This window comes from Physeter macrocephalus, chromosome 2 (genome assembly GCF_002837175.3).
Source record: "Physeter macrocephalus isolate SW-GA chromosome 2, ASM283717v5, whole genome shotgun sequence".
NCBI lineage: Eukaryota > Metazoa > Chordata > Mammalia > Artiodactyla > Physeteridae > Physeter > Physeter macrocephalus.
Window position 1 is genome coordinate 11,824,486 of NC_041215.1, and position 13,321 is coordinate 11,837,806.

General features: G+C 54.9%; 2 protein-coding genes across 2 annotated transcripts; both read left to right on the forward strand.

Moving 5' to 3' along the window:
* Positions 1-1,387: 1,387 nt before the first annotated feature.
* Positions 1,388-2,439, forward strand: TRIM17 (tripartite motif containing 17). The gene is made up of 2 exons (XM_024116259.2): positions 1,388-1,580; positions 1,895-2,439. Exons 1-2 carry the CDS (start codon positions 1,418-1,420, stop codon positions 2,437-2,439), a joined length of 708 nt encoding a protein of 235 aa, XP_023972027.1. The 5' UTR covers positions 1,388-1,417.
* A 1,043-nt stretch (positions 2,440-3,482) lies between these two features.
* On the forward strand, positions 3,483-13,035 carry TRIM11 (tripartite motif containing 11). Its single transcript, XM_007117335.4, has 6 exons — positions 3,483-4,218; positions 6,736-6,831; positions 7,129-7,359; positions 8,284-8,306; positions 8,393-8,493; positions 9,065-13,035. The coding sequence occupies exons 1-6, from the start codon at positions 3,811-3,813 to the stop codon at positions 9,610-9,612; spliced, it is 1,407 nt and encodes a 468-aa protein (XP_007117397.1). The 5' UTR covers positions 3,483-3,810; the 3' UTR covers positions 9,613-13,035.
* The last annotated feature ends 286 nt before the right edge of the window (positions 13,036-13,321 follow it).

Consider the following 13,321-nt stretch of genomic DNA (forward strand, 5'->3'; position numbering starts at 1 on the left):
CCAGGCACCACAGCCTGAGCTGATTCTCTGCAGCTAGCTCTCCTGCCAGGCCGAGCTCTCCACACAGGAAGGGTGAGGGGACCACCAAGGACAGCTTCGGGGTGGGCAGGAAACCACTGCCCCACGTGTGGTCTCAAAATGTTCCTCTGGAAATCGCTGGGCTGAGAAGATGGGCTCTCCCCCAGTCAGACAAGCCCTGATCTAACAACAGCTTCATACCAGTTGGAGACTGAACATACAAACATCGGTCAGATCATATATAAAAACAGAACTCTGACCCACAACGTGCAGCAGTCTTGTCTTAATCTGCTCTGACTGCTGTAACAAAATAACATGACAGGGTGTCTAATAAGCCACAGACCTTTATTTCTCACAGTTCTGGAAGATGGAATCCAAGATCAAGGCACCAACAGATTTGGTGTCTGGTGAGGGCCTGCTTCCTGGTTTACAGACAACCATCTTCTTGCTGCATCTTTACCTGATAGAAGGGGCAAGGGAGCTCTCTGGGGTCTCTCTTACAAAGGCACTAGTCACATTGATGAGGGCTCCGCCCTCCTGACCTAATCAACCTCCCAAAGGTCCACCTCCCAGGGGCTAGGTTTCAACATATGAATTTTAGGGGCACACATTCACTCTACAGTAAACCTGTCCAGGAAACCAAAATACCCTCTACATTAACCAGCCCAGGAAGCCAGCCTGCTGCCAGTCAGACTTGTGGGACATCACGCTGCTATCTCTAGCGACAGTCCAGGACACTCCACCTCTAGTCAGCTGCTCCAGTTCCCCAGACCCACAACCTCCATCAGGGCACAGATGAAACCTTCTCTTTTTCCACAAGGACGTTCTCGCACCCCACTGATTGTCTCTGAATTGCTGCCAAGGCCTGGGTCAATCCAGTTTTATGCCTGTTATCCTGGCATCCTGTGGGTTTTGTCCCCAATAAGTGTCCTGGTGTAGACAAGACTATACACTCGCTCTACCTTTGGGGGAATACTTTGTCTTCTATCAAAGAGCAAGCTGTTTGCAACCCACTAACCTGACTCCTGACCCACTCAAGGCCCAAGGCCCACAGGGTGAAAACACCATTTGGTCTCCCATGCCTTCATGGTCCATCATGAACAGGGCAGCTTCCCTGTGTCCTCATTCATTGTGATGGGTAGCAGGAGGCTTGGGTAAGTCAGATACCTTACTGTGTACAGCCAAAAGACAGGGTTACACTCTGGAAACTGCAAACAGGGCCATGGGAAAACATCATAAAGCCCTTCTAGCCCTACAGGCCAAATGTCGACACAGGGTGCTCGGGAACTCCACAGATCCCTAATGAGACCTTGCCAATCTCTCTTCCTCCTTCCGTGCCTTTTGAAGGATGTGAAGGACCTCCTGGGCATGTTCGTAGCCTCCTGCGGTGGAGGAGGTGATGGGTACAGGGAGGACTGCGAGTAGGGCCAGAGGATACAGGGAGACCTGTGTCCACTGGAGGAAGAACAGCCTGAGTGTGCAGTACCCAGAAGCCACCCCCACCATGCTGAAGACCGTCTGTAGAGTGCTGGGGCAGATAGAGGTGCTCAAGAGTTTCCAAGGTAAGTAGTGGGGGCCCAGGTGCTCTTGGCAGTGCCACTCAAGGCAAGGGCCACCAAAGGGGGGGGGGTGGTCTTAACCACACTGCCCAATGCCCAAATGGTTCCCCAGTCCCATCTCCTCGGCACCACCAATATCCACAGTTGGGGTATGGGATCATGCAGCAACTCCAGGTTCACAGCTGAACTCAGTCAAAGGGAGGCCTGGGTGCGGGTTAGGATGAATGGGGGATTATTTGGCCCCTGCTAGGGCCTCACCCTCCCCACCCTGAGCCTGAAAGGTCTCCCTCTCCCCTCCACCCTGGGCCTGTCTCCAGAGGATGTGGTGCCCAACCCCTTCACGGCATACCCCTACCTCCTCTTATATGAGAGCCGCCAGAGGCGCTACCTGAGCACCCCGATGGATGGCACACCCCGTGGCAAGGACAGGTTCCTAGCCTACCCCTGTGCAGTAGGCCAAGAGACCTTCTCCTCAGGGAGGCACTACTGGGAGGTGGGCATGAACCTCACTGGTGATGCACTGTGGGCCCTGGGCATGTGCAGGGACAATGTGAGCTGGAGGGGCAGGGTCCCCAAGCGCCCAGAAAATGGGTTCTGGGTGGTGCAGCTATGCAAGGGAAAGAGGTATGCACCTGCCATGTCTGCCCTGACACCTGTCATGCTGACTGAGCCCCCCAGCCAAATGGGCATCTTCCTGGATTTCGAGGCCAGAGAGGTGTCCTTCTACAATGTGAACAATGTGTCCCACCTGCATACCTACTCCCAGCCCGCCTTCTCTGGCCCCCTGCAACCCTTCTTCTGCCTTGGGGCCCCCAAATCGGGCCAGATGGTCATCTCTACAGTGACCCTATGGGTGAAGTGATAGCGGCGCAAGGAGGGGGAGCCTGGGCAGCCCTGGTTTCTCCAGAAGGTGATGTGGTCCCCCTCAGCAAGGCCCACCTGCCCAGCATGAGGCATTTGAGAGCCATCGGCTGTGCAGGGTGGTTTCACAAAGCGGAAATATAATCATGATTAAAGCAGTTAAACGTTTAGAGGCTATATTTACAGGTGCTTCATAGAGAAGAAAACTTCCATAGTGGGTCAGTTTCTAAAAACATATGTACCAGGCACAGTGTGGTGCAGTGTTCTTTAGTCATATCCCTCACTCTCCACTTGAAATGTTGCCATTCATCGGCTCCTCCATGGTTCAGGTTTTTATATGCAGAGCCAAGTCCTCAAATATCTACCTTCTTTGCCCTCCACAAATTCCATATTTGGGTCCTTCACAGGGGGAAAATGAAAAAGTGAAGATATTTTTCAAGCTCAAATGCTAAAAGCCTCAGAGCTCCCCACCTCCATCCCTTCTACTCAGGGAAGCTGCAGGGGCAAAATTCAAAGAGTGAGGATCAGAGGGGGTCCTTTCTTTTCACTCCCTCTCCACCGCCCACCCCACCACCTGCCCCTGAGCCCCGCCGTTGCAGACGCGTTAACAGCCAGGTAACAGTTGCCAGAAACCTAGAATTCTGGTCAATGTACTCGTACCCCAACAAGGCCAAAGTCCCTGCGGGCCAAGCCCCTCACCCAATAAATTCTGACCGTTCGCAGACTGGGGAAGCGCGAAGACACCCAGGAGCGCACGGGGAACGATTGGGGGCCCACGACACAGCCTCAGCTTCCCCTTGTCCTCGCGGTCTCTGCGCTTCGCGGAGAGCCCAGTGACCGTGCGGGGCACCCCGCTGGCCCCGGCCCCTGCACCCCACCTTTCCCCAGGCCCGACGGAGAGACCAGGCGGTGCAACAGCCCAGAGGCAGCAGCGCAGGCGGCGACGGCGACGCAAGGTCAGCGGGTGAGCAGCCTCCAATTCTGCCTGGCCCGCGGGCCGCGTGACAGGCCACGGCCAATCCGGAGCTAAACTGGGTTGTTCCAAAGGAGGGGGGAAAAAAAAAAAAAAAAAAACCCAGCTGCTTCCTGCTTCCGCCCCCGCTTCGACTCCTCTTCCTCCCAGCGTACGGTATTCCTAGGCCCTACGTTCCCGCAGCCTCTGCAGTCCCGGAGCCGTATATTCCGCATCCCAGGAGTCGCGCAGCCTTGGACCCCGGAGCCCTTGCGCTCCGAAGCTCCCCGAATCCCCTGGTGCCCTGCATCTCGCGTCCCCGGAGACCCCGCGTCCTTGCGCGCTCCCCACAGTCCCGGCAGCGGCCGGCCACCGCCCGACCCGGCGGACCACACTGCCCTCCTCCGTTCCACTGGTGCCATGGCCGCCCCGGACCTGTCCACCAACCTCCAAGAGGAGGCCACCTGCGCCATCTGCCTCGACTACTTTACGGATCCGGTGATGACCGACTGCGGCCACAACTTCTGCCGCGAGTGCATCCGGCGCTGCTGGGGCCAGCCCGATGGCCCGTACGCGTGCCCCGAGTGCCGCGAGCTGTCCCCGCAGAGGAACCTGCGACCCAACCGACCGCTCGCCAAGATGGCCGAGATGGCGCGGCGCCTGCACCCTCCGTCGCCCGTCCCACAGGGCGTGTGCGCCGCGCACCGCGAGCCACTGGCCGCCTTCTGCGGCGACGAGCTGCGCCTGCTGTGCGCGGCCTGCGAGCGCTCGGGGGAGCACTGGGCGCACCGAGTGCGTCCGCTGCAGGACGCGGCCGACGATCTCAAGGTGTGGGCAGGTCCAGGCGGAGCACGGCCTAGCAGGGGGTCGCTGCGGGTTGGGGGGGCGTGGCTTGGGCCTGGGGGGTTGGGGGCCGCATCCTGGCCCAGGTTGTGGGCTCGGGTCCCAGCCTGGTCCGGGTCTCGGGGGTGTGTAGGGGTGTGTAGCCTGTCCCAAACGGGCACCCTAGAGGGACTCGGACGCCGCCCACCAGTGAGGCGCTGGCCTGGGGACCTGGTCGTGGGGAGGGGGCGTGCTTTCTGAAGTCTAGGTCCCACAGAACCGGTGGGAGGGCTGCCTGGGGCGGGGACTGGGCAGGTTTGACTGACCGTTGACAGGGATGGAGCCGGGAGAGGAGAAAGTGGGAAGGGAACCTCAGAGGTGGCTGGTCCCAGGTGGACGTGCACGGATGAGGACTCTGAGCCCTCAGAGGGTTGTGGGCAGGGCAGGCCAGGGCCGTGGGGCCGACGCCAGTGCTGAAGTTCTGGTGAGAAGAGATGGGAAGGCAGCCAGGAAGCCACTGCAGAGCCCCAGGCAGGGATCAATGCAGGGACAGAGCCATTGCCCTAGGAGGCAGACGCCAGGGCCCACCAGCCTTTCCCAGTAGGATACTCTGCCAGCTGACAAGCCAGGGCTCAGCCCTGCTTTGAGCCCGGGCTGAGATGCCTTGTTTCTCTGTTCTGGAAATGCATTTCCTTAAAATACAAACGAACACCAGCACTCCCTTCTCTGCTAAGAGCCTCAGGGCAAACACTTACCTGGCTCACCTGGCCAGCTGCCTACTACATTCCTGCGGGTGGGTTTGCTTCTGAAACCCAAGGTATTAGGTACCTGGGTGGCATCTTTCAAACTTTTTGACGGTGGTTTGCATTTTGCTTTATGGCCAGTAGTGTCTCTCTGCTGAGGTGCATCAAGTACACGCTTTAGTCAACGTTAGAATCAGTACTCTGTCACTATCATAGAGCAAGCCTCTGGGAAAACAATAAACCTATACCTGATCCACATCACTGGGCTTGTCCTGACACAATTCTTGTGGTTTTCTTCTCACTTTGAGGTATAACATGCATACAGGAACACCCCCTCCTTACATCAGTCTAGCAGATTTGCACTTCTGTCACTGAGTACCCCAATCAGGGTGTGGAAAGTGACCAAAAGAGCAGAGAATGACCAGCAGCTCTCTAGAGGCCTCTCCCAGCTGACCTGATAAAGTCTCATGTGGTAGCACTTAATCCTGTCTATCAGGGGAGGAAAAGTCTCATGTTCTGTGACTGAGGCTTGCAAATTAAAGTGACAGATCACCAGGTGAAGGGACATATACTTTTAATAGTCTTTTAAATTGTACATGGTACAAGGGTTTCACAGAAAAGTGAAAAACTCAAGTGGTTAGACTCGGGCTTATAGTCCATTTTAACGAAGGATGATAAATTGTGGGAAAGCAACTAGACAAGCAACTAGAAAGGGGATTTGGGCTTCTAGGGCCAATAAATTGTGGGAAAGGAACAAGGAAGTATATTGAGGGGAACTAATGGAACATCAGGGTTATTTGAATAAGGTTTGTTTAGGTAGACTCATCTCAGTGTCAGCAACTTGTCTCTGGGTGGTGAGTGTTCCCCTTCCTGGTACTGGGTAGGAATCTTTCTCATGGAAAACTTATGCCCTGCGTTTCGGCAGAAGGGAGGAGGGCAGAGAGCTCTTCCTGCATCTGCTGTTTCCCAGTCACCTCAGCTCTAAATAATCTTGATGCCATAGTGGCATGTGTTGGGATGGCATGACCCTTCACTGTATTGGTGCTTACTTTGTCTTAATGCTGGAGAAGATACCCCAGCAAACTGCCCTTACCTGCCATCAGCGGGCTGTGGCTGGTATTTGCACAGCCTGGGAGTGCTGGCTCTATAAAGCGCAACCTCCCAGGGCCCTGGTGCATCTAGAACGTGGATGGAGGGAATAGTGGAATCCCCACCAGCGCTGCTGTCACTCTTGTGATGGTCCTTCAGATCCTCCTGCATCTCGGGCCTCCTGGCTTTCCCAGGTGCCAAGTGTGTCGTAAACAGGGTTGAAGTGTGGGTTGAAGTAAATGTTAGTCATAGGCCTGAAATCAGGACCAAGGAGCCGGATACAAATGTGCCCAACCTGTGGCTCGTTCCAGTTAGCTGAAACCCAGCAAGCCCAGTTCAGGCAGAGAGAAACGAAGGAGTTTGGAAGAAAGAAGGTGGTGATGCAGTGGGAAGTTGGATTGTGGGAAGGTTGCCCTGAGATTAGGGTGGGGTGGGAACAACAGAAGAAAGGATATTCAGGCAAGGGGAAGTAGCTGGTTAGGGCAGTGGTGGGAGGGCCACACCAGTTTAGAGGGCATCTCCTGGCAAATTTGAGCTTGCTCCACCTGTCATGTCCCAGGCCCAGTTTTCCACAACTAGTCCCTGCCAGCTGAGTTCAGGCTTAGCTGGGGTTGGGCAGGTGGGAGCAGGTATACGGCCCAGCCTGGAGGCCTGGCCTGGCCGGGGTCACTCTGGGCTCACCTCCCTGTAGGGCAAGCTGGAGAAATCCCTGGAGCATCTGCGGAAGCAAATGGAGGATGCACTGCTGTTCCAGGCCCAGGCGGAGGAGACCTGCTCCTTGTGGCAGGCAGGTGGCCAGGCACCCAATGTGGGTGGGGGCAGGGGGCATGAGGGCCCCCACAGCAGGATGCCACTGTTCACATTCAGCCTCAAGCTTCTGGGCAGCACCCCTGCCCCAGACCCCGTGTATAACCCACCTCAGGGTGGGTTTGGGGGTTGGGAGTGGGGGTCGGGGAGGACCAGGCATGGGGGGCCCTGGGTGTATTGGTTTGGGGATCGGAGGGATGGATGCGGGGGACCCCGGATTGGGGGTTAGGGTGGCTCCAGATCCTAGGCCCTCAGCTGTCCTCCCTGACCCCCACAGAAGATGGTGGAGACCCAGCGGCAGAACGTGCTGACGGAGTTTGAGAGGCTGCGCCGTCTGCTTGCGGAGGAGGAGCAGCGGCTGCTGCAGAGGCTGGAGGAGGAAGAGCTGGAGGTGCTGCCGCCCTTGCGGGAGAGCGCGGCCCGGCTCGGACAGCAGAGCGCCCAGCTGGCCGAGCTCATCACTGAGCTGGAGGGGCGCTGCCAGCTACCAGCACTGGGGCTGTTGCAGGTGAGCTGGCACCCATTCCTGGGGGTGGGCCCGTGGGGGGGGGGGTCTCGAGGGAAGGCCAGGCATGGGAATGGAGAGCAGGAAAGTGGAGGAAGCATTGTGCAAAGCAGGCTGACTGACTGGTGCTTGCCTGGACCTCTCAGGTCCTCACCAGCTGGTCTCCTTCCTATGAAACACAGGGAGTGGACACCACTGCTGAACTACACGAACTGCTGTTAGCGCTTGTCTGGGAGCCCTAATGGGGACGGGCCAGTGGGTCACCACCCAGCTCTCTGAAGGTTTGGGCCCAGTGGGCTGAGAGAAAAAGCCAACAGGTCTCCCATAGGGATTCCTGTATGGGCCCAGTGCTACCCCTAAGAATCTGCTCAGCTCCTGGCCCCTGCAATTTGTGCCCGCAGGTGGGAGCCAAGGATACTGCATGTGCAGCCCAGGGGGCTTCCTGTGGGAGGTGACCCTCCTTGGAGCCTCAGAGCTGAGTGGACTTTCAGGGACCAGTAAGAGGCTCCCAGTTGCCATCCTGGGGCTAAAATTTAGTCCTTTGGCCTTTGCTGAGCCCTAGGGTGATCTTAAGCCTGGGAAGCACGAAGCATCCCGGACAAGTGTGTGGCGGGGATTGAGGGAAGTCAGCAGAAGTGGGCTATGGTCAGTAAAGTGGTGGGAGGGCTCGGCAGGCAGCTAGGGGGTGAGAGGGGGCAGCCCTCAAGGATGAGTGAATGTTGCTGGAGAAGCTGCAGGAAGCAGAGGTTCTAGAAGGAGGACGAGTTGGCCCAGGAAGTGAGATAAGAACCACAGGTTTATGTGCAATGCAGTTTGGCATCTCAGCTGAGATGTCCCATTGTGGGAGTGGTCTCAGCTGGCCTGGCTGCATTTCATGCCCTTCACCTGGGGGGATGGGTGCTGACGCAGTGTGTGTCTCTCCCACAGGATATCAGGGACACCCTGCGCAGGTAGGAGCTTTGGACTCTCCCAAGGGAAGGTGGGCAGGGTTCAAGGTGGGCCCACTGCAGGGGTGACACCTCCACTGCCCCTCCAGAGTCCAGGACGTGAAGCTGCAGCCTCCTGAGGTGGTGCCCATGGAGATGAGGACGGTGTGCAGGGTCCCAGGGCTGGTGGAGGCCTTGCGGAGGTTCCGAGGTGAGTGCTGTGCAGAGGCCGGGGGGATCCCACACACTGTCTCCAGTCCAGAGGAAGTGCCATTCCCGGGATTTTGCTGGTGGGCTGGGGTCTGTGGTAGGAACAACATGTAGGCTCCCAGTTCGTGGATGAAAAACTAGGAGGGATCAGGGCCATTGGGCAGAAGATAGCAGCTAAGGGAAGGCCAGGTCCAAGCTTTTCACTGATGCATTTAGGAAAAATAGAGGTGGGACCACCCTCCTAGGGTCATTCAGATGCCAGAGCACCCGTGTGGACCCCAGGTTTGTGGAGTCTGGGATGAAAGCTGCCCTAGAATACACACACACTTCTCTCTGGGCACTAAAAGAATGGACACGGAAAGCACTCAGGGTTTCCTTCTGTGCTCTAAAGGGGCGTGAATCACAAGGAAGCATGGACTGCTTTCTAGAACGTTCCAAGATACAACTAGAAGTGGTTAGGGAATCTTTTTGAGTGAGAAGGGGCGTGGTTAGTTTGTGGGCAGTCACAAACTGCAAGGTTGTATGGGTCTGGGACAGACAGCTTCGAGGGTTGACCACTGTTCTGTCCGCAGGGGACATGACCCTGGATCCTGACACCGCCAACCCTGAGCTGGTACTGTCAGAGGACAGGAGGAGCGTGCGGCGGGGGGACCTGCGGCAGGCCCTGCCCGACAGCCCTGAGCGGTTTGACCCCGGGCCTTGTGTGCTGGGCCGGGAGCCCTTGACCTCGGGCCGCCACTACTGGGAGGTGGAGGTCGGGGAGCGGGCCAGCTGGGCCCTGGGCGTCTGCAGAGAGAACGCCAACCGCAAGGAGAAGGGCGAGCTGTTCGCTGGTAACGGGTTCTGGATCCTGGTGTTCCTGGGGAGCTACTACAACTCCTCCGAGCGGGCTTTTGCCCCTCTCCGAGACCCACCCCGGCGTGTGGGCATCTTTCTGGACTACGAGGCTGGACATCTGTCCTTCTACAGTGCCAACGATGGGTCGCTCTTGTATACCTTTCCTGAGACGCCTTTCTCGGGGACCCTGCGGGCCCTCTTCTCACCTCTGTCCAGCAGCCCAACCCCTATGACCATCTGCAGGCCGAAAGGTGGGCCCGGGGACATGCTGGCTCCCCAGTGAGCAGGCCTCTCATAGCCCCTTGTCCTACCTTCCGACTCTTCGAGACACTTGAAAAACCTGAGAAGAGGGTGCTTGTCCTCTGAGCTATGGAAAACACTCGTAATGCCACTCGGATGCGTGTAGCAAACTGAACTCTGTCACTGCCACTCCCAGGAAGCCATGTGTGAGTGTGTGCGGGCTGGGCTGTCCTCCCTCGGGGGACTCTCCAAGGTCATCAGGTGCTGAGACCCCATTCACCAGTGCATCACACACAGTCCTTTGCAGAGCCCTGAGCCTAGGGCCCTGGTAGCTCTGGTTCCAGGAGCCTCACCAGCTTGCCCCACCCAGCCTCAGTCTGGGGTGAGACAGCAGGGCCTGCAGAACTCTCAGGCTGCAGTCTGAGCACCTCCCCAAACCCTGGGGCCACACCTTGAGAAAGCTGCTGTCTTGTGAGACTGCTGGCCAAGAGGTGGCTCCAAGCCCACCAGCCTGTCTTGGAGTCTGGTCCAAACTGGTGGGGGGGTGGGTCTGGATGTAGTTGCCTCAGATTAACTGGGGTGCAGCAGAGTCCTCAGGTGACAGGTGATGTGGGAAAGGCCACAGGGAGGGAACTGGGAGCAAGTCACTGAATAAAGTGGTTCATTAACTAGGACACACAGATGCCCTCAAATCCCCCTGAACATGGCCCACTCAGGGCTTCTGGAAAAAGCTCCTTCCCTGGTTCCCAGTGCAGAGGTTCAGTTGTGGGAGGTCTGAGGGGCTGGAGGTGAGTGTGAGGCTCAGAAATGACACCTCACTGTTTCCATTCGAGCGGCACTGAGAAGAGCAAGCTGGTGTTGCCCTCTCAAATGCCTCTTTAGTGGCCCGTGGGCGTGGTCCCTGAACTCAGAACCCAGAGTCTCAGTCCTGCCTGGGGGTGGGGGGGAGGCCACAGAGAGCCCTGGCTTACAAAGTCCGGGGTTCATTTTTGTTTTAAGTTTTGACGCTTCTTCACCCTTCTCAAGAAGGTGTGATGCAGCGTCTCTGCACCCCCTAGATTTTTATTAATTGTAAGGACCATTCTCATAGTAAATAAACTAACAGTTGTCTGTAGTCCCCTTATCTTTAAGGTTGCGGGGTGGGGAAGTCCTCCAGAGGGCCCACCCTCTGGGAGGGGATACAGAAACAAGACGCTCACTGGTAAAGTCGGGGATGCAGCTGCTGCCCACACAAGCACCGCAACTCCCAGGTATGGTCTCCATGTTCTTTGGCTCAACACGTGTGTTCATTTCATGCAGGTACTGTGGGCATTTTTTTTCAGATAACCTGATAAACATTTCCCATGTTCCACTGTGTTCAATAGCCAGTATTTTTTCATTTACTTGATTATTTACTCATTCTCCCATTCTTGGGCTTTTTTGTTATTGTTACTATGTATACACCACTTTTGAATATCTTGAACAACAGTTCCTTCAAATTATGTACACAGAGGGAAGTATTTTCTCAGTTGAGTCAGGGGTCTGGCCATGTTTTTGGCTGGGGAATTATTCCCATATGATTTCCCAAGGAACGGGGCCCACTGCTTCACTTCCTGTTGAGAATCTGAGCATAGTGTTTGGCTGCTGCCTGGAGCAAGATTTGGACTTTAAGGTTTGAGACTTCCACAATGGCCACTGGAAACCTAGCCTGTGGGACAGCCTCATGAGTTTAATAAATGAACACACAACTGCCCTGAGGACGCCAAGATGCCTCTGGCTGTGGCTTTAGAACAAAGTGTAAGGGAGGAAAAATCATTTTCCCTCAACCCTTCTGAGTTCTTGGCTGAGACCCTGTAACAAAGCTAAACAAGAGAAAAACAAAGACGTGTATTGACATGTATACCTCAGGTATGCATAGGAGAAACCCCAGGAAAATGAGTAATTTAGAGCAGCAGCTTAGATCTCTGGCTTAGATAGCAACTTCAATAAAGAACAACGTTTATGCAGAAATGACAGGGAAAGCAGTTTTAGGCTTCCAGGGTCGTAAAAGGAACAGGTAAACTAATGGTACCTAATGCTAGTTAGTAAGGTTTGTTATATGTAGATCCTACCCTGCGCCGTCCCCCCTGCCCCAGCCCTGTGCCATCTCCAAACTGATAAGATTAGAATTGTCTCCAAATCTTTCCTGTGGAGAGGGGACAGGAATACCTCTGTAAATGTGTGTCCTGCTTTTAGATAGATGGGGAAAGGCAGGGAGCTTGTATTTGCTTCTCAACATCTCCAGCTCAAAATAATTGTTACCAAACCAAACTTGGGTCTGCTCGACCATGCGTAGTAAATCCAATCCACTAACACCGGGTTGTGACGGGTGGCTCTAAAACCCCGAACTCCCCCTGAAGGGTTTCAGCAAGGCATTTTTAAAGGCCAGGTGAGGGAGGGGGGAATCTCAGGGTATGTGATCAGCTCCTGCACAATTCTCTGATTGGTTAATGGTGAGGTAACAGGGTGGTTAACATTATCAACCTTAGGCTCCAGTAGGTCTGGGGGCTCATGATCATCAAGTAGTTAATTTCTTCCATTTGGTGGTGGTTTTAGCATTTGTGAAACAACTCAGGAAATGTGCATCAGATATCATAGGATATGGGGGGGAAGGGTCTGTCCCAGGAAAGCCTCGCAGGGTCCTGCTTGGTTACATAACCTTAATGCCAAATGAGATGTTTTGGGGTGATGTGTTGCTACCATCCACCAGTCGAGAGAAAAAAAAAAAGAGCTTCAGTGATACCTGTTGGCAAACAGACTGATTTTCAGCTTCACAAAGGTTACTCCTGCTGACTTCCTTCATCCCCAGGGTACCACCCTGTGTTCTAGGTTCAGAGACCACAATGAACATGCAAGCTCCTGCACGTGCCCTGATATGTTTGTGAGTGACGGCTAACAATCTATGACATATCTATCCTACAGTGGGTGAGCCCCTACACTGGTAGTAGATGATCTCCTACACTGGCACTAGGGGAGCTCTTGAGTTGGCAGTCAGTGCTGGCAGTTGGTGACCCCTGTTGTGCTAGCAACAGATGATTTACACAGCAGTTGATCTCCTACACTAGCAGCAGCTGAGCTCATATGCTATTAGTTGGTGAACTCCTACTTGGGTAGTTGATAAGCATTCTGGAGGAAAATAAAGCTGGATTGATGTAGAGTAAGCCAGGGCAGTGCAGGATGTGGTCAGCCATTCCTGGGGCTTCCAAAACAACCATAAGTATTGCCTACCAAGTTTTTAAATGCCCAGAACCTCTCCCCCTAGGTGACTCAGCCAGCAGACCAACGGGGAGACGGGAAAGAAGCTGTGAAGATAAAAATCATTCTGGGTTGATCAGTGCTTAAAAAGCAATTACTCAGGATGGCACGGCGGAGACCTCAGAAGGAGGAGGGAGTGGCTACTACAATACTTAAGTGCGGTCAAAAGAATGTGTGAAAAATAAAAACAGCAGTCCTGGGTCTATGTCTGTGGTCAGTCTCTTTTGCTTCCTCATCTGTACCTCTCCTGGGCATGTAATGTATCCACAAGATTGGGTTAAAAGACAAAGGGTCCTTTTTCACTTGCTTCCTCCACATTAACTCATCACATCTCATAGCAAGTCTGTGTGGTAACATCCCATTTCACACCTGAGACAACAGGAGAGGAGGGCTAAGTCACCTGGAACAGAACTGGGATTTTAAATAACTTTACTGCCTAATTTTCATACCCCCAACCTCACTGGTTTGTAAATGTAGAA